This window comes from Oncorhynchus mykiss, chromosome 16 (genome assembly GCF_013265735.2).
Source record: "Oncorhynchus mykiss isolate Arlee chromosome 16, USDA_OmykA_1.1, whole genome shotgun sequence".
NCBI lineage: Eukaryota > Metazoa > Chordata > Actinopteri > Salmoniformes > Salmonidae > Oncorhynchus > Oncorhynchus mykiss.
In genome coordinates this window covers 76,400,845-76,422,566 of record NC_048580.1, presented here as the reverse complement: position 1 = coordinate 76,422,566, position 21,722 = coordinate 76,400,845, and the positions used below count along the sequence as shown (strand labels likewise).

Here is a 21,722-nt window from a genome sequence, read left to right as displayed (position 1 = left end):
CGGCAGCCGCGGTCGACAGCCCTGCCTCCTATCTTAACGGGAGCCGCGGTCTCTTAACGGGAGCCGCGGTCGACAGCCCTGCCTCCTATCTTAACGGCAGCCGCGGTCGACAGCCTTGCCTCCTATCTCAACGGGAGCCGCGGTCGACAGCCCTGCCTCCTATCTCAACGGGAGCCGCGGTCGACAGCCCCGCCTCCTATCTCAACGGGAGCCGCGGTCGACAGCCCTGCCTCCTATCTCAACGGGAGCCGCGGTCGACAGCCATACCTCATATCTTAACGGGAGCCGCGGTCGACAGCCATGCCTCCTATCTTAATGGTCGACAGCCATGCCTCCTATCTTAATGGTCCACAGCCATGCCTCCTATCTTAATGGTCGACAGCCATGCCTAATATCTTAATGGTCGACAGCCATACCTCCTATCCTAACGGGAGCCGTGGTCGACAGCCATACCTCCTATCTTAATGGTCGACAGCCATGCCTCCTATCTTAATGGTCGACAGCCCTGCCTCCTATCTTAACGGTCGACAGCCCTGCCTCCTATCTCAACGGTCGACAGCCCTGCCTCCTATCTCAACGGGAGCCGCGGTGGACAGCCCTGCCTCCTATCTTAACGGGAGCTGCGGTCGACAGCCCTGCCTCCTATCTTAATGGTCGACAGCCCTGCCTCCTATCTTAACGGTCGACAGCCCTGCCTCCTATCTTAACGGTCGACAGCCCTGCCTCCTATCTTAACGGTCGACAGCCCTGCCTCCTATCTTAACGGTCGACAGCCCTGCCTCCTATCTTAACGGTCGACAGCCCTGCCTCCTATCTTAACGGTCGACAGCCCTGCCTCCTATCTTAACGGTCGACAGCCCTGCCTCCTATCTTAACGGTCGACAGCCCTACCTCCTATCTTAACGGGAGCCGCGGTCGACAGCCCTACCTCCTATCTTAACGGGAGCCGCGGTCGACAGCCTTGCCTCCTATCTTAACGGGAGCCGCGGTCGACAGCCCTACCTCCTATCGTAACGGGAGCCGCGGTCTCTTAACGGGAGCCGCGGTCGACAGCCCTGCCTCCTATCTTAACGGCAGCCGCGGTCGACAGCCCTGCCTCCTATCTTAACGGGAGCCGCGGTCTCTTAACGGGAGCCGCGGTCGACAGCCCTGCCTCCTATCTTAACGGCAGCCGCGGTCGACAGCCCTGCCTCCTATCTTAACGGGAGCCGCGGTCGACAGCCCTGCCTCCTATCTCAACGGGAGCCGCGGTCGACAGCCCTGCCTCCTATCTCAACGGGAGCCGCGGTCGACAGCCCTGCCTCCTATCTCAACGGGAGCCGCGGTTGACAGCCATACCTCATATCTTAACGGGAGCCGCGGTCGACAGCCATGCCTCCTATCTTAATGGTCGACAGCCATGCCTCCTATCTTAATGGTCGACAGCCCTGCCTCCTATCTTAATGGTCGACAGCCATATTATTCTTTATAGAATATCAGCTCAACAGTATTGTAGAGCTCCTGCACCGAAATAAAGGCAGTTCCAGCACGGAAAATGAGGTACCTGCCTCCTCTACACTCTAACCACTAGACTACCTGCCTCCTCTACACTCTAACCACTAGACTACCTGCCTCCTCTACACTCTAACCACTAGACTACCTGCCACCTCTACACTCTAACCACTAGGCTACCTGCCTCCTCTTCCCTTTCCTGTTTCAGCATGACAATGCCCCTAGTGCACCAATCGAGGTCCATACAGAAACGGTTTGTCGAGATCGGTGTGGAAGAACTTGACTGGCCTGCACAGAGCACTGACCTCAACCCCATCGAGCATCTTTGGGATGAATTGTAACGCCGACAGCGAGCCAGGCCTAATCACCCCCAACATCCAGTGCCCGACATCACTAATGCTCTTGTGGCTGAATGGAAGCCGATCCCCGCAGCAATGTTCCAACATCTAGTGGAAAGCCTTCCCAGAAGACTGGAGGCTGTTATAGCAGCAATGTTCCAACATCTAGTGGAAATCCTTCCCAGAAGACTGGAGGCTGTTATAGCAGCAATGTTCCAACCTCTAGTGGAAAACCTTCTCAGAAGACTGGAGGCTGTTATAGCAGCAATGTTCCAACCTCTAGTGGAAAGCCTTCTCAGAAGAGTGGAGGCTGTTATAGCAGTAATGTTCCAACCTCTAGTGGAAAACCTTCTCAGAAGAGTGGAGGCTGTTATAGCAGCAACGAGGGGACCAACTCCATATTAATGCCCATGATCTTGGAATGAGGCGTCCATCCTTCCTGTATTCAGGATACACCGTTTCCCTCTTCCGGTATTCAGGATACACCGTTTCCCTCTTCCGGTATTCAGGATACACCGTTTCCCTCTTCCGGTATTCAGGATACACCGTTTCCCTCTTCCTGTGTTCAGGATACACCGTTTCCCTCTTCCTGTATTCAGGATACACCGTTTCCCTCTTCCTGTATTCAGAATACACCGTTTCCCTCTTCCTGTATTCAGGATACACCGTTTCCCTCTTCCGGTATTCAGGATACACCGTTTCCCTCTTCCTGTATTCAGAATACACCGTTTCCCTCTTCCTGTGTTCAGAATACACCGTTTCCCTCTTCCTGTATTCAGGATACACCGTTTCCCTCTTCCTGTGTTCAGGATACACCGTTTCCCTCTTCCTGTATTCAGGATACACCGTTTCCCTCTTCCTGTATTCAGGATACACCGTTTCCCTCTTCCTGTGTTCAGGATACACCGTTTCCCTCTTCCTGTATTCAGGATACACCGTTTCCCTCTTCCTGTATTCAGGATACACCGTTTCCCTCTTCCGGTATTCAGGATACACCGTTTCCCTCTTCCGGTATTCAGGATACACCGTTTCCCTCTTCCAGTATTCAGGATACACCGTTTCCCTCTTCCGGTATTCAGGATACACCGTTTCCCTCTTCCTGTATTCAGGATACACCGTTTCCCTCTTCCTGTATTCAGGATACACCGTTTCCCTCTTCCTGTGTTCAGGATACACCGTTTCCCTCTTCCTGTATTCAGGATACACCGTTTCCCTCTTCCTGTATTCAGAATACACCGTTTCCCTCTTCCTGTATTCAGGATACACCGTTTCCCTCTTCCGGTATTCAGGATACACCGTTTCCCTCTTCCTGTATTCAGAATACACCGTTTCCCTCTTCCTGTGTTCAGAATACACCGTTTCCCTCTTCCTGTATTCAGGATACACCGTTTCCCTCTTCCTGTATTCAGGATACACCGTTTCCCTCTTCCTGTATTCAGAATACACCGTTTCCCTCCCGTCGAACGGATTCAAATCCAATAAAACGTCTCCTTTATCCTCCGTTTCCATTAAATAGAACAATTGCATAAACCTGGGTGACTGAAAACCTGCCTGTCGTATTGTGAGTTTAAGTGATTGTCTTCTTGAAAGAGCACCTTCGTCTCTACAACAGTTTGACCCATACGATCACTTCAAAAAAAACAACATTGTTTCTTCTCAGGACTCTTAATTTCCCATCAAAGAAAGTCAACCACCACAAACAAAACAAACAAAAAAACAGACAAATCCTGTTACAATTAAAACTTTATTATTCCCCATAAAAACAAATCTCTTCACAATGTATTTACAGGCACATCCGGTGTCACACTAGACACACGCCAGAGTGACAGACATGTGGCTGATCTCCAGCTCTCACTCAACTCCCCAATGTCATTACAAACCACTGTTTAGTGTCACATTTGAGTTGGATTATTGTCCCTAGCCTGACCGGGCCAAAAGTAGTGTACCATATAGGCAATAGGATGGCATAGGGGATAGAGACCTCTTCATTAAAATAGGTCCAGACCTGTGTGTTGTTGACGACCCAGAATGGGAAAGAATATAAAATTGTACAGCCAGTAGAAAAACACAACAGTTAACATCACAAACGCACCCTATTCCCTTCATAGTGCACTACTTTAGACCAGGGAATATTGGGAAGCCCAGGTGGAGAAGCCCAGGTGAGGAAGCCGAGGTGGGAAGCCCAGGTGAGGAAGCCCAGGTGAGGAAGCCCAGGTGAGGAAGCCCAGGTGAGGAAGCCCAGGTGGGGAAGCCCAGGTGGGGAAGCCCAGGTGAGGAAGCCGAGGTGGGAAGCCCAGGTGCTGAAGCCCAGGTGGGGAAGCCCAGGTGAGGAAGCCCAGGTGGGGAAGCCCAGGTGGGGAAGCCCAGGTGGGGAAGCCCAGGTGAGGAAGCCCAGGTGAGGAAGCCTAGGTGGGAAGCCCAGGTGGGGAAGCCCAGGTGAGGAAGCCCAGAGGGCTCTGGTCTAAAGTGGTGCACTATGTAGGAGATAGGGTTCCCTTAGCACGTTGCTGCTCTGATTTTAGACGATTAATAAAACAGCATGCAGAGAATCACTAAACTACAACTACAGACACCGGTTCAGTTAAAACTACAGTCCTAGGAGCCAGACACCGGTTCAGTTAAAACTACAGTCCTAGGAGCCAGACACCGGTTCAGAAAAGAACATGCAACATAACACTCACTAGTAATAGGAAGTAACACAACGGACACGTTCCAGGATGACTACACTGCAGATGCCTGCCTAGATAGCTGTTATGTTAAACACCTAACCACATCCTATTATATAGCAATCTGATGCCCGATTGTGCCACTCAATGACGTGGTGCAGAACAATGGGTGGATGCAATGCATCTGTAACGTAGTCGGCCTGGAACGCAAACAGGTTTCTAGAAATGACTAGGAAGGAATTGACTTAAACCTTTAAACCGCTCCAATCAAAACAGTGTACAACACAGCCAAGTCAAAAAACATCCTTTAAAATCACACCGCCTGCGTCGCTAAAACGGCACCCTATTCCCTATATAGTGCACTAGTCTGGTTAAACGCAGTTCACTGTAAAGGGCATAGGGTGTGATTTGGGAGGCTACCCACTGTCAATAAATCAAGCCATACATATTCATGACCAGGAGCTCCAAACACAGAGAACAAAGTGTTAGGAGGGAAAAGTTATTAAGATCACCATTCAGCTCCAAACACAGAGAACAAAGTGTTAGGAGGGAAAAGTTATTAAGATCACCATTCAGCAATATACCTGTACAAACCCAAGACAGATTAATACATAATCTCTAACCCAAAACAGATTAATACATAATCTCTAACCCAAGACAGATTAATACATAATCTCTAACCCAAGACAGATTAATACATAAAGAATCTCTAACCCAAGACAGATTAATACATAAAGAATCTCTAACCCAAGACAGATTAATACATAAAGAATCTCTAACCCAAGACAGATTAATACATAGAATAATACATAAAGGATCTCTAACCAAGACAGATTAATACATAAATAACCTCTAACCCAAGACAGATTAATAAATAATCTCTAACCCAAAACAGATTAATACATAAAGAATCTCTAACCCAAGACAGATTAATACATAATCTCTAACCCAAGACAGATTAATACATAATCTCTAACCAAGACAGATTAATACATAAAGAATCTCTAACCCAAGACAGATTAATACATAAAGAATCTCTAACCAAGACAGATTAATACATAAAGAATCTCTAACCAAGACAGATTAATACATAAAGAATCTCTAACCCAAGACAGATTAATACATAAAGAATCTCTAACCCAAAACAGATTAATACATAAAGAATCTCTAACCAAGACAGATTAATACATAAAGAATCTCTAACCAAGACAGATTAATACATAAAGAATCTCTAACCCAAAACAGATTAATACATAAAGAATCTCTAACCCAAGACAGATTAATACATAAAGAATCTCTAACCCAAGACAGATTAATACATAATCTCTAACCCAAAACAGATTAATACATAAAGAATCTCTAACCAAGACAGATTAATACATAAAGAACCTCTAACCCAAAACAGATTAATACATAAAGAATCTCTAACCCAAGACAGATTAATACATAAAGAATCTCTAACCCAAGACAGATTAATACATAAAGAATCTCTAACCCAAAACAGATTAATACATAAAGAATCTCTAACCCAAGACAGATTAATACATAATCTCTAACCCAAAACAGATTAATACATAAAGAATCTCTAACCAAGACAGATTAATACATAAAGAATCTCTAACCAAGACAGATTAATACATAAAGAATCTCTAACCCAAGACAGATTAATACATAAAGAATCTCTACCCCAAGACATTTTAATACATAAAGAATCTCTAACCCAAGACAGATTAATACATAAAGAATCTCTAACCCAAGACAGATTAATACATAGAATAATACATAAAGGATCTCTAACCAAGACAGATTAATACATAAATAACCTCTAACCCAAGACAGATTAATACATAAAGAATCTAACCCAAGACAGATTAAAACATAACAGATCTGTATGTCCACTAACCAGGAGATGGGTCAAAGTGTGCAACCTAAAATAGTACCCTATAGAGGGCACTACTATAGACCAGGGTCCATAGGAAAGAGGGTTCCATAGGGCTCTGGTCTAAAGTAGTGCACTATATAGGGAATAGGGTTCCATAGGGCTCTGGTCTAAAGTAGTGCACTACATCTCAGTGCAAGAGGCGTCAGTACAGTCCCTGGTTCGAATCCAGGCTGTATCCCATAGGGCAGCGCACAATTGTCCCAGCGTCGTTCGGGTTTGGCCGGGGTAGGCCGTCGTTGTAAACAAGAATGTCTTAATTAACTGACTTGCCTTTCAGACAGAGCCAAAGAGAGGAACCACAATTCAGGGTTACACTAGTAACGAGAGAGTGTTAGGTAAATATAGCAATACTGAGTCTGTGGAGTCAGAGCACACCGAACAGGTAACAGGATAGGTCAGGGGTCACCACGTGTAACAGGATAGGTCAGGGGTCACCACGTGTAACAGGATAGGTCAGGGGTCACCACGTGTAACAGGATAGGTCAGGGGTCACCACGTGTAACTGGATAGGTCAGGGGTCACCACGTGTAACTGGATAGGTCAGGGGTCACCACGTGTAACTGGATAGGTCAGGGGTCACCACGTGTAACTGGATAGGTCAGGGGTCACCACGTGTAACTGGATAGGTCAGGGGTCACCACGTGTAACTGGATAGGTCAGGGGTCACCACGTGTAACAGGATAGGTCAGGGGTCACCACGTGTAACAGGATAGGTCAGGGGTCACCACGTGTAACTGGATAGGTCAGGGGTCACCACGTGTAACAGGATAGGTCAGGGGTCACCATCTGTAACAGGTTCTGTCAGTCAGACGTGAGATAAGACAATCACCTCAGATCATCAGAAGAGAATCTCCAGCTTTTCCCTGTTATCTTTACAAATTCAAAACAGGTTCAAAAATATTATACGCTTTAAGTCGTTTCAAAAGTTGAAAACGGCAGCTTTGGTTGGTATGGGATTGGGGATGGAATATAAATAGGCACTATTTACAGGTAATAAATGAGTTTCTATACAGTGCGTGTGTTCAATGTAACAACCTGCTCAACACAGTTGGTTTTTAAAATGACTCAAATCTGCTCAACTCCACCACAGCCCCCTCTTCTGGTCAGACTTGGTGTTGCAGGTTTAAACTATTCCAGCCTTCTTGTCCTTTATATTCCCCAGTACATCCCCTATGAGACTTATTGCTAGGAATTCTTTGTCTGCTGCCTGTTTTATTGATTTAGCCTTTATTAGATCAGGAAGTCCTACTGAGACCAAGGTCTGTTTATTAGATCAGGAAGTCCTACTGAGACCAAGGTATGTTTATTAGATCAGGAAGTCCTACTGAGACCAAGGTCTGTTTATTAGATCAGGAAGTCCTACTGAGACCAAGGTCTGTTTTACAGATGAGCCTGTTGTACGATGTATTATTTGGTATAGCTTTAACCCATCATCCTCGTTCCTGTATACGGGTTGAAATGGCAGATTTGGATACTGATAAACGCCCTGAATTGGAACGCAGTGTCTGTACGGTAACATGCTATACATAACATCAGGCGCTGTGGGTTTTGACTGACAGGGCCCTATTCACATTCCGTCCCTAGTTAGAAGTCAGTGACCTTATTCTCCCTCAGGGCGGTGACCTGCTCTAGGCCACAGGTCAGGGGTTAGAGGTCAGTGACCTTATTCTCCCTCAGGGATGTCGGCCACAGGTCAGGAGTCAGAGATCAAGGGTTAAAGGTCAGCGACATTGTTCTCCACCAGGGAGGCGACCTGCTCTAGGCCACAGATCAGAGATCAGGGGTTAAAGGTCAGTGACCTTGTTCTCCACCAGGGCGGCGACCTGCTGTAGACGATAGGCCAGCTGCATCTTCTGTCCAGCTGCGTCGTCCTCCAGAGACACGATGACCTACAGACAGACAGCATTCACTATCAGATAGTACAGTAGATTACAGTAGAGACACGATGACCTACAGACAGACAACATTCACTATCAGATAGTACAGTAGATTACAGTAGAGACACGATGACCTACAGACAGACAGCATTCACTATCAGATAGTACAGTAGATTACAGTAGAGACACGATGACCTACAGACAGACAACATTCACTATCAGATAGTACAGTAGATTACAGTAGAGACACGATGACCTACAGACAGACAGCATTCACTATCAGATAGTACAGTAGATTACAGTAGAGACACGATGACCTACAGACAGACAACATTCACTATCAGATAGTACAGTAGATTACAGTAGAGACACGATGACCTACAGACAGACAGCATTCACTATCAGATAGTACAGTAGATTACAGTAGAGACACGATGACCTACAGACAGACAACATTCACTATCAGATAGTACAGTAGATTACAGTAGAGACACGATGTCCTACAGACAGACAACATTCACTATCAGATAGTACAGTAGATTACAGTAGAGACACGATGACCTACAGACAGACAACATTCACTATCAGATAGTACAGTAGATTACAGTAGAGACACGATGACCTACAGACAGACAACATTCACTATCAGATAGTACAGTAGATTACAGTAGAGACACGATGACCTACAGACAGACAACATTCACTATCAGATAGTACAGTAGATTACAGTAGAGACACGATGACCTGGTATTTAGGTCAAACAGTTCAATCTTGGTTTCATCAGAACAGAGAATCTTGTTTCTCGTGGTTGGAGAGTCGTGACAGCGGGCTGTGTGTCTTTCCAAATCATGTCCAATCAATTGACTTTACCACAGGTGGACTCCAATCAAGTTGTAGAAACATCTCAAGGATGATCAATGGAAACAGGATGCACCTGCTCAATCAGCTCAATTTTGAGTCTCACAGCAAAGGGTCTGAATACTTATTTAAATAAGGTATTTTTTTTAATACATTTGCAAAAAAACAAAAAAAAATGTTTGCTTTGTCATTGTGGGGTATTGTGATGTCATTGTGGGGTATCGTGATGTCATTGTGGGGTATCGTGATGTCATTGTGGGGTATCGTGATGTCATTGTGGGGTATCGTGATGTCATTGTGGGGTATCGTGATGTCATTGTGGGGTATCGTGATGTCATTGTGGGGTATCGTGATGTCATTGTGGGGTATCGTGATGTCATTGTGGGGTATCGTGATGTCATTGTGGGGTATCGTGATGTCATTGTGGGGTATCGTGATGTCATTGTGGGGTATCGTGATGTCATTGTGGGGTATCGTGATGTCATTGTGGGGTATCGTGATGTCATTGTGGGGTATCGTGATGTCATTGTGGGGTATCGTGATGTCATTGTGGGGTATCGTGATGTCATTGTGGGGTATCGTGATGTCATTGTGGGGTATCGTGATGTCATTGTGGGGTATCGTGATGTCATTGTGGGGTATCGTGATGTCATTGTGGGGTATCGTGATGTCATTGTGGGGTATCGTGATGTCATTGTGGGGTATCGTGATGTCATTGTGGGGTATCGTGATGTCATTGTGGGGTATCGTGATGTCATTGTGGGGTATTGTGATGTCATTGTGGGGTATTGTGATGTCATTGTGGGGTATTGTGATGTCATTGTGGGGTATTGTGATGTCATTGTGGGGTATTGTGATGTTATTGTGGGGTATTGTGATGTCATTGTGGGGTATTGTGATGTTATTGTGGGGTATTGTGATGTCATTGTGGGGTATTGTGATGTCATTGTGGGGTATTGTGATGTTATTGTGGGGTATTGTGATGTCATTGTGGGGTATCATGATGTCATTGTGGGGTATCATGATGTCATTGTGGGGTATTGTGTGTAGATTGATGAGGATTTTTATTGTTTAATCCATTTTAGAATAAGGCTGTAACGTAACAAAATGTTGAAAAAGTCAAGTGGTCTGAATACTTTGCGAAGAAGCTGTATGTGTACCTGGTCATAGTACTTGTTGATGTACTTGTACAGCTCGTGCAGAGCCACCAGACTGTTCATCTCTGAGGCAAAACTCTGAAATAGAAAGACACACATGTTACTGCAACCTACTGGTTAAATAACGCTACTGCACAGGCAATTACAACCACATCAAGGTATATTTAACTTTATAATGATGTAACACTAGAGTAGATTATTAAAGGATTCATGTTTTAAATGTAGAGCAGAGAGGAGAGTAAAGTGAAGTAGAGGACAGGAGGGGAGAGGAGAGGAGAATAGAGAAGAGAGGAGAATAGAGAGGAGAGGAGAATAGAGAGGAGAGCAGAATAGAGAGGAGAGGAGAGGAGAATAGAGAGGAGAGCAGAATAGAGAGGAGAGTAAAGTGAAGTAGAGGAGAGGAGAGCAGAATAGAGAGGAGAGGAGAATAGAGAGGAGAGCAGAATAGAGAGGAGAGCGGAGGAGAGGAGAATAGAGGGGAGAGGAGAATAGAGGGGAGGGGAGAATAGAGGGGAGGGGAGGGGAGAGGAGAATAGAGGGGAGGGGAGAATAGAGGGGAGGGGAGAGGAGAATAGAGGGGAGAGGCGAATAGAGGGGAGAGGCGAATAGAGGGGAGGGGAGAATAGAGGGGAGGGGAGAGGAGAATAGAGGGGAGAGGAGAGGAGAATAGAGGGGAGAGGAGAAGAGAGGGGAGGGGAGAGGAGAGCAGAATAGAGAGGAGGGGAGAGGAGAGCAGAATAGAGAGGAGGGGAGAGGAGAGGAGAATAGAGAGGAGAGGAGAATAGAGGGGAGGGGAGAGCAGAATAGAGAGGAGAGCAGAATAGAGAGGAGAGCAGAATAGAGAGGAGGGGAGAGGAGAGCAGAATAGAGAGGAGGGGAGAGGAGAGGAGAATGGAGAGGAGAGCAGAATAGAGAGGAGAGCAGAATAGAGAGGAGAGGAGAGCAGAATAGAGAGGAGAGGAGAGCAGAATAGAGAGGAGAGCAGAATAGAGAGGAGGGCAGAATAGAGGGGAGGGGAGAGGAGAGCAGAATAGAGGAGAGGAGAGCAGGACAGAATAGAGGGGAGGGGTGAGGAGAGCAGAATAGAGGAGAGGAGAGCAGAGCAGAATAGAGAGGAGGAGAGCAGAGCAGAATAGAGAGGAGGAGAGCAGAGCAGAATAGAGAGGAGGAGAGCAGAGCAGAATAGAGAGGAGAGGAGAATAGAGAGGAAAATAGAGAGGAGAGGAGAGCAAAATAGAGGGGAGAGGAGAATAGAGAGGAGAGGAGAGGAGAATTTAGAGGAGAGGAGAGCAGAATAGAGGGGAGAGGAGAATAGAGAGGAGAGGAGAGCAGAATAGAGGGGAGAGGAGAGCAGAGCAGAATAGAGGGGAGAGGAGAATAGAGAGGAGAGGAGAGCAGAATAGAGGGGAGAGGAGAGCAGAGCAGAATAGAGGGGAGAGGAGAGGAGAATAGAGAGGAGAGGAGAGCAGAATAGAGGGGAGGGGAAAGGAGAGGGGAGAGGAGGGGAGAGCAGACTAAAGTAGGGTTTAAAACCTCACTCACCCCAGACAACTCTGTTAGAGTAGAGTTCATTTCTTGGTAACAGCCAGACGCTGCACTGTGGATGTCACTGTAGTACCTGGAACAATACCCACAGAACACACTGTAATACCTGAAACAATACCCACAGAACACTGTAATACCTGCAACAATACCCACAGAACACTGTAATACCTGGAACAATACCCACAGAACACTGTAATACCTGGAACAATACCCAGAGAACAATGTAATACCTGGAACAATACCCACAGAACACTGTAATACCTGGAACAATACCCACAGAACACACTGTAATACCTGGAACAATACCCACAGATCACACTGTAATACCTGGAACAATACCCACAGAACACTGTAATACCTGGAACAACACCCACATAACACTGTAATACCTGGAACAATACCCACAGAACACACTGTAATACCTGGAACAATACCCACAGAACACACTGTAATACCTGGAACAATACCCACAGAACACACTGTAATACCTGGAACAATACCCACAGATCACACTGTAATACCTGGAACAACACCCACAGAACACTAATACCTGGCACAAAACCCACAGAACACTGTAATACCTGGAACAAAACCCACAGAACACTGTAATACCTGGAACAATACCCACAGAACACACTGTAATACCTGGAACAATACCCACAGAACACACTGTAATAACTGGAACAATACCCACTGTAGTACCTGGAACAATACCCACTGTAGTACCTGGAACAATACCCACAGAACACTGTAATACCTGCAACAATACCCACAGAACACTGTAATACCTGGAACAATACCCACATAACACACTGTAATACCTGGAACAATACCCACTGTAGTACCTGGAACAATACCCACAGAACACTGTAATACCTGGAACAATACCCAGATAACAATGTAATACCTGTAACAATACCCATAGAACAATACCCACTGTAATACCTGGAACAATACCCACAGAACACTGTAATACCTGGAACAACACCCACATAACACTGTAATACCTGGAACAATACCCACAGAACACACTGTAATACCTGGAACAATACCCACAGAACACACTGTAATACCTGAAACAATACCCACAGAACACTGTAATACATGCAACAATACCCACAGAACACTGTAATACCTGGAACAATACCCACAGAACACTGTAATACCTGGAACAATACCCAGAGAACAATGTAATACCTGGAACAATACCCATAGAACAACACCCACTGTAATACCTGGAACAATACCCACAGAACACTGTAATACCTGGAACAACACCCACATAACACTGTAATACCTGGAACAATACCCACAGAACACACTGTAATACCTGGAACAATACCTACAGAACACACTGTAATACCTGGAACAATACCCACAGAACACACTGTAATACCTGGAACAATACCCACAGATCACACTGTAATACCTGGAACAATACCCACAGAACACACTGTAATACCTGGAACAATACCTACAGAACACACTGTAATACCTGGAACAATACCCACAGAACACACTGTAATACCTGGAACAATACCCACAGATCACACTGTAATACCTGGAACAATACCCACAGAACACACTGTAATACCTGGAACAATACCCACAGAACACTGTAATGCCCAGAACAATACCCACAGAACACTGTAATACCCGGAACAATACCCACAGAACACTGTAATACCCAGAACAATACCCACAGAACACTGTAATACCCAGAACAATACCCACATAAAACGAATACCTGGAACAACACCCACAGAACATTGTAATACCTGCAACAATACCCACAGAACACTGTAATACCTGGAACAATAACCCAGAGAACAATGTAATACCTGGAACAATACCCACATAACACACTGTAATACCTGGAACAATACCCACAGAACACACTGTAATAACTGGAACAATACCCACTGTAGTACCTGGAACAATACCCACTGTAGTACCTGGAACAATACCCACAGAACACTGTAATACCTGCAACAATACCCACAGAACACTGTAATACCTGGAACAATACCCACATAACACACTGTAATATCTGGAACAATACCCACTGTAGTACCTGGAACAATACCCACAGAACACTGTAATACCTGCAACAATACCCACAGAACACTGTAATACCTGGAACAATACCCACATAACACACTGTAATACCTGGAACAATACCCACAGAACACACTGTAATACCTGGAACAATACCCACTGTAGTACCTGAAACAATACCCACAGAACACTGTAATACCTGCAACAACACCCACTGTAGTACCTGGAACAATACCCACAGAACACTGTAATACCTGGAACAATACCCACATAACACACTGTAATACCTGGAACAATACCCACAGAACACACTGTAATACCTGGAACAATACCCACTGTAGTACCTGCAACAATACCCACAGAACACTGTAATACCTGCAACAACACCCACTGTAGTACCTGGAACAATACCCACAGAACACTAATAACTGGAACAATACCCACAGAACACTGTAATACCTGGAACAACACCCATAGAGCACTGTAATACCCGGAACAATACCCACAGAACACTGTAATACCTGGAACAATACCCACTGTAATACCTGCAACAATACCCACAGAACACTGTAATACCTGCAACAACACCCACTGTAGTACCTGGAACAATACCCACAGAACACTAATAACTGGAACAATACCCACAGAACACTGTAGTACCTGGAACAATACCCACAGAACACACTGTAATACCTGGAACAATACCCACAGAACACACTGTAATACCTGGAACAATACCCACAGAACACACTGTAATACCTGGAACAATACCCACAGAACACACTGTAATACCTGGAACAATACCCACAGAACACACTGTAATACCTGGAACAATACCCACAGAACACACTGTGATACCTGGAACAATACCCACAGAACACACTGTGATACCTGGAACAATACCCACAGAACACACTGTGATCCCTGGAACAATACCCACAGAACACACTGTAATACCTGGAACAATACCTACAGAACACTGTAATACCTGGAACAATACCCATAGAACAATACCCACAGAACACTAATACCTGGAACAATACCCACAGAACACTGTAATGCCTGGAACAATACCCACAGAACACACTGTAATACCTGGAACAATACCCACAGAACACACTGTAATACCTGGAACAATACCCACAGATCACACTGTAATACCTGGAACAATACCCACAGAACACACTGTAATACCTGGAACAACACCCACAGAACACTAATACCTGGCACAAAACCCACAGAACACTGTAATACCTGGAACAAAACCCACAGAACACTGTAACACCTGGAACAATACCCACAGAACACTGTAATACCCGGAACAACACCCACAGAACACTGTAATACCCGGAACAATACCCACAGAACACTGTAATACCCGGAACTACACCCACAGAACACTGTAATACCCAGAACAATACCCACATAAAACTAATACCTGGAACAATACCCACAGAACATTGTAATACCTGCAACAATACCCACAGAACACTGTAATACCTGGAACAATAACCCAGAGAACAATGTAATACCTGGAACAATACCCACAGAACACTGTAATACCTGGAACAAGACCCACATAACACATTGTAATACCTGGAACAATACCCACAGAACACACTGTAATAACTGGAACAATACCCACTGTAGTACCTGGAACAATACCCACTGTAGTACCTGGAACAATACCCACAGAACACTGTAATACCTGCAACAATACCCACAGAACACTGTAATACCTGGAACAATACCCACATAACACACTGTAATACCTGGAACAATACCCACTGTAGTACCTGGAACAATACCCACAGAACACTGTAATACCTGGAACAATACCCAGAGAACAATGTAATACCTGGAACAATACCCATAGAACAATACCCACTGTAATACCTGGAACAATACCCACAGAACACTGTAATACCTGGAACAACACCCACATAACACTGTAATACCTGGAACAATACCCACAGAACACACTGTAATACCTGGAACAATACCCACAGAACACACTGTAATACCTGAAACAATACCCACAGAACACTGTAATACCTGCAACAATACCCACAGAACACTGTAATACCTGGAACAATACCCACAGAACACTGTAATACCTGGAACAATACCCACAGATCACACTGTAATACCTGGAACAATACCCACAGAACACACTGTAATACCTGGAACAACACCCACAGAACACACTGTAATACCTGGAACAATACCCACAGAACACACTGTAATACCTGGAACAATACCCACAGAACACTGTAATACCTGGAACAATACCCAGAGAACAATATAATACCTGGAACAATACCCATAGAACAACACCCACTGTAATACCTGGAACAATACCCACAGAACACTGTAATACCTGGAACAACACCCACATAACACTGTAATACCTGGAACAATACCCACAGAACACACTGTAATACCTGGAACAATACCCACAGAACACACTGTAATACCTGGAACAATACCCACAGAACACACTGTAATACCTGGAACAATACCCACAGATCACACTGTAATACCTGGAACAATACCCACAGAACACACTGTAATACCTGGAACAACACCCACAGAACACTAATACCTGGCACAAAACCCACAGAACACTGTAATATCTGGAACAAAACCCACCGAACACTGTAATACCTGGAACAATACCCACAGAACACTGTAATACCCGGAACAATACCCACAGAACACTGTAATACCCGGAACAATACCCACAGAACACTGTAAAACCCAGAACAATACCCACAGAACACTGTAATACCCAGAACAATACCCACATAAAACGAATACCTGGAACAACACCCACAGAACATTGTAATACCTGCAACAATACCCACAGAACACTGTAATACCTGGAACAATAACCCAGAGAACAATGTAATACCTGGAACAATACCCACAGAACACTGTAATACCTAGAACAATACCCACATAACACACTGTAATACCTGGAACAATACCCACAGAACACACTGTAATAACTGGAACAATACCCACTGTAGTACCTGGAACAATACCCACTGTAGTACCTGGAACAATACCCACAGAACACTGTAATACCTGCAACAATACCCACAGAACACTGTAATACCTGGAACAATACCCACATAACACACTGTAATATCTGGAACAATACCCACTGTAGTACCTGGAACAATACCCACAGAACACTGTAATACCTGCAACAATCCCCACAGAACACTGTAATACCTGGAACAATACCCACATAACACACTGTAATACCTGGAACAATACCCACAGAACACACTGTAATACCTGGAACAATACCCACTGTAGTACCTGCAACAATACCCACAGAACACTGTAATACCTGCAACAACACCCACTGTAGTACCTGGAACAATACCCACAGAACACACTGTAATACCTGAAACAATACCCACAGAACACTGTAATACCTGCAACAATACCCACAGAACACTGTAATACCTGGAACAATACCCACAGAACACTGTAATACCTGGAACAATACCCAGAGAACAATGTAATACCTGGAACAATACCCACAGAACACTGTAATACCTGGAACAATACCCACAGAACACACTGTAATACCTGGAACAATACCCACAGATCACACTGTAATACCTGGAACAATACCCACAGAACACTGTAATACCTGGAACAACACCCACATAACACTGTAATACCTGGAACAATACCCACAGAACACACTGTAATACCTGGAACAATACCCACAGAACACACTGTAATACCTGGAACAATACCCACAGAACACACTGTAATACCTGGAACAATACCCACAGATCACACTGTAATACCTGGAACAATACCCACAGAACACACTGTAATACCTGGAACAACACCCACAGAACACTAATACCTGGCACAAAACCCACAGAACACTGTAATACCTGGAACAAAACCCACAGAACACTGTAATACCTGGAACAATACCCACAGAACACACTGTAATACCTGGAACAATACCCACAGAACACACTGTAATAACTGGAACAATACCCACTGTAGTACCTGGAACAATACCCACTGTAGTACCTGGAACAATACCCACATAACACTGTAATACCTGCAACAATACCCACAGAACACTGTAATACCTGGAACAATACCCACATAACACACTGTAATACCTGGAACAATACCCACTGTAGTACCTGGAACAATACCCACAGAACACTGTAATACCTGGAACAATACCCAGAGAACAATACCCACTGTAATACCTGGAACAATACCCACAGAACACTGTAATACCTGGAACAACACCCACATAACACTGTAATACCTGGAACAATACCCACAGAACACACTGTAATACCTGGAACAATACCCACAGAACACACTGTAATACCTGAAACAATACCCACAGAACACTGTAATACATGCAACAATACCCACAGAACACTGTAATACCTGGAACAATACCCACAGAACACTGTAATACCTGGAACAATACCCAGAGAACAATGTAATACCTGGAACAATACCCATAGAACAACACCCACTGTAATACCTGGAACAATACCCACAGAACACTGTAATACCTGGAACAACACCCACATAACACTGTAATACCTGGAACAATACCCACAGAACACACTGTAATACCTGGAACAATACCTACAGAACACACTGTAATACCTGGAACAATACCCACAGAACACACTGTAATACCTGGAACAATACCCACAGATCACACTGTAATACCTGGAACAATACCCACAGAACACACTGTAATACCTGGAACAATACCTACAGAACACACTGTAATACCTGGAACAATACCCACAGAACACACTGTAATACCTGGAACAATACCCACAGATCACACTGTAATACCTGGAACAATACCCACAGAACACACTGTAATACCTGGAACAATACCCACAGAACACTGTAATGCCCAGAACAATACCCACAGAACACTGTAATACCCGGAACAATACCCACAGAACACTGTAATACCCAGAACAATACCCACAGAACACTGTAATACCCAGAACAATACCCACATAAAACGAATACCTGGAACAACACCCACAGAACATTGTAATACCTGCAACAATACCCACAGAACACTGTAATACCTGGAACAATAACCCAGAGAACAATGTAATACCTGGAACAATACCCACATAACACACTGTAATACCTGGAACAATACCCACAGAACACACTGTAATAACTGGAACAATACCCACTGTAGTACCTGGAACAATACCCACTGTAGTACCTGGAACAATACCCACAGAACACTGTAATACCTGCAACAATACCCACAGAACACTGTAATACCTGGAACAATACCCACATAACACACTGTAATATCTGGAACAATACCCACTGTAGTACCTGGAACAATACCCACAGAACACTGTAATACCTGCAACAATACCCACAGAACACTGTAATACCTGGAACAATACCCACATAACACACTGTAATACCTGGAACAATACCCACAGAACACACTGTAATACCTGGAACAATACCCACTGTAGTACCTGAAACAATACCCACAGAACACTGTAATACCTGCAACAACACCCACTGTAGTACCTGGAACAATACCCACAGAACACTGTAATACCTGGAACAATACCCACATAACACACTGTAATACCTGGAACAATACCCACAGAACACACTGTAATACCTGGAACAATACCCACTGTAGTACCTGCAACAATACCCACAGAACACTGTAATACCTGCAACAACACCCACTGTAGTACCTGGAACAATACCCACAGAACACTAATAACTGGAACAATACCCACAGAACACTGTAATACCTGGAACAACACCCATAGAGCACTGTAATACCCGGAACAATACCCACAGAACACTGTAATACCTGGAACAATACCCACTGTAATACCTGCAACAATACCCACAGAACACTGTAATACCTGCAACAACACCCACTGTAGTACCTGGAACAATACCCACAGAACACTAATAACTGGAACAATACCCACAGAACACTGTAGTACCTGGAACAATACCCACAGAACACACTGTAATACCTGGAACAATACCCACAGAACACACTGTAATACCTGGAACAATACCCACAGAACACACTGTAATACCTGGAACAATACCCACAGAACACACTGTAATACCTGGAACAATACCCACAGAACACACTGTAATACCTGGAACAATACCCACAGAACACACTGTGATACCTGGAACAATACCCACAGAACACACTGTGATACCTGGAACAATACCCACAGAACACACTGTGATCCCTGGAACAATACCCACAGAACACACTGTAATACCTGGAACAATACCTACAGAACACTGTAATACCTGGAACAATACCCATAGAACAATACCCACAGAACACTAATACCTGGAACAATACCCACAGAACACTGTAATGCCTGGAACAATACCCACAGAACACACTGTAATACCTGGAACAATACCCACAGAACACACTGTAATACCTGGAACAATACCCACAGATCACACTGTAATACCTGGAACAATACCCACAGAACACACTGTAATACCTGGAACAACACCCACAGAACACTAATACCTGGCACAAAACCCACAGAACACTGTAATACCTGGAACAAAACCCACAGAACACTGTAACACCTGGAACAATACCCACAGAACACTGTAATACCCGGAACAACACCCACAGAACACTGTAATACCCGGAACAATACCCACAGAACACTGTAATACCCGGAACTACACCCACAGAACACTGTAATACCCAGAACAATACCCACATAAAACTAATACCTGGAACAATACCCACAGAACATTGTAATACCTGCAACAATACCCACAGAACACTGTAATACCTGGAACAATAACCCAGAGAACAATGTAATACCTGGAACAATACCCACAGAACACTGTAATACCTGGAACAAGACCCACATAACACATTGTAATACCTGGAACAATACCCACAGAACACACTGTAATAACTGGAACAATACCCACTGTAGTACCTGGAACAATACCCACTGTAGTACCTGGAACAATACCCACAGAACACTGTAATACCTGCAACAATACCCACAGAACACTGTAATACCTGGAACAATACCCACATAACACACTGTAATACCTGGAACAATACCCACTGTAGTACCTGGAACAATACCCACAGAACACTGTAATACCTGGAACAATACCCAGAGAACAATGTAATACCTGGAACAATACCCATAGAACAATACCCACTGTAATACCTGGAACAATACCCACAGAACACTGTAATACCTGGAACAACACCCACATAACACTGTAATACCTGGAACAATACCCACAGAACACACTGTAATACCTGGAACAATACCCACAGAACACACTGTAATACCTGAAACAATACCCACAGAACACTGTAATACCTGCAACAATACCCACAGAACACTGTAATACCTGGAACAATACCCACAGAACACTGTAATACCTGGAACAATACCCACAGATCACACTGTAATACCTGGAACAATACCCACAGAACACACTGTAATACCTGGAACAACACCCACAGAACACACTGTAATACCTGGAACAATACCCACAGAACACACTGTAATACCTGGAACAATACCCACAGAACACTGTAATACCTGGAACAATACCCAGAGAACAATATAATACCTGGAACAATACCCATAGAACAACACCCACTGTAATACCTGGAACAATACCCACAGAACACTGTAATACCTGGAACAACACCCACATAACACTGTAATACCTGGAAC

At 44.5% G+C, this 21,722-nt stretch overlaps 1 protein-coding gene and 1 long non-coding RNA gene across 3 annotated transcripts in view; both read right to left on the bottom strand.

Moving 5' to 3' along the window:
- Positions 1-3,559: 3,559 nt before the first annotated feature.
- On the bottom strand, positions 3,560-6,562 carry LOC118939597. Its single transcript, XR_005036631.1, has 2 exons — positions 5,885-6,562; positions 3,560-5,268 (listed from the first exon to the last, which is right to left on the bottom strand). It is a non-coding gene; the product is annotated as an uncharacterized LOC118939597 (long non-coding RNA).
- Positions 6,563-8,141: 1,579 nt separating this feature from the next.
- The window catches only part of LOC110491187 (plexin-B3), a 102,499-nt gene continuing 88,918 nt past the window's right edge, over positions 8,142-21,722 (bottom strand). For both annotated transcript variants that reach the window (XM_036947821.1, XM_036947822.1), the window contains exons 30-32: positions 11,872-11,947; positions 10,333-10,407; positions 8,142-8,326 (exon numbers count right to left, since the gene is read on the bottom strand). In XM_036947821.1, the coding sequence (XP_036803716.1) occupies positions 8,222-8,326; positions 10,333-10,407; positions 11,872-11,947 (256 nt within the window). In that variant the 3' untranslated portion in view covers positions 8,142-8,221. The remainder of the gene's footprint in view (positions 8,327-10,332; positions 10,408-11,871; positions 11,948-21,722) is intronic.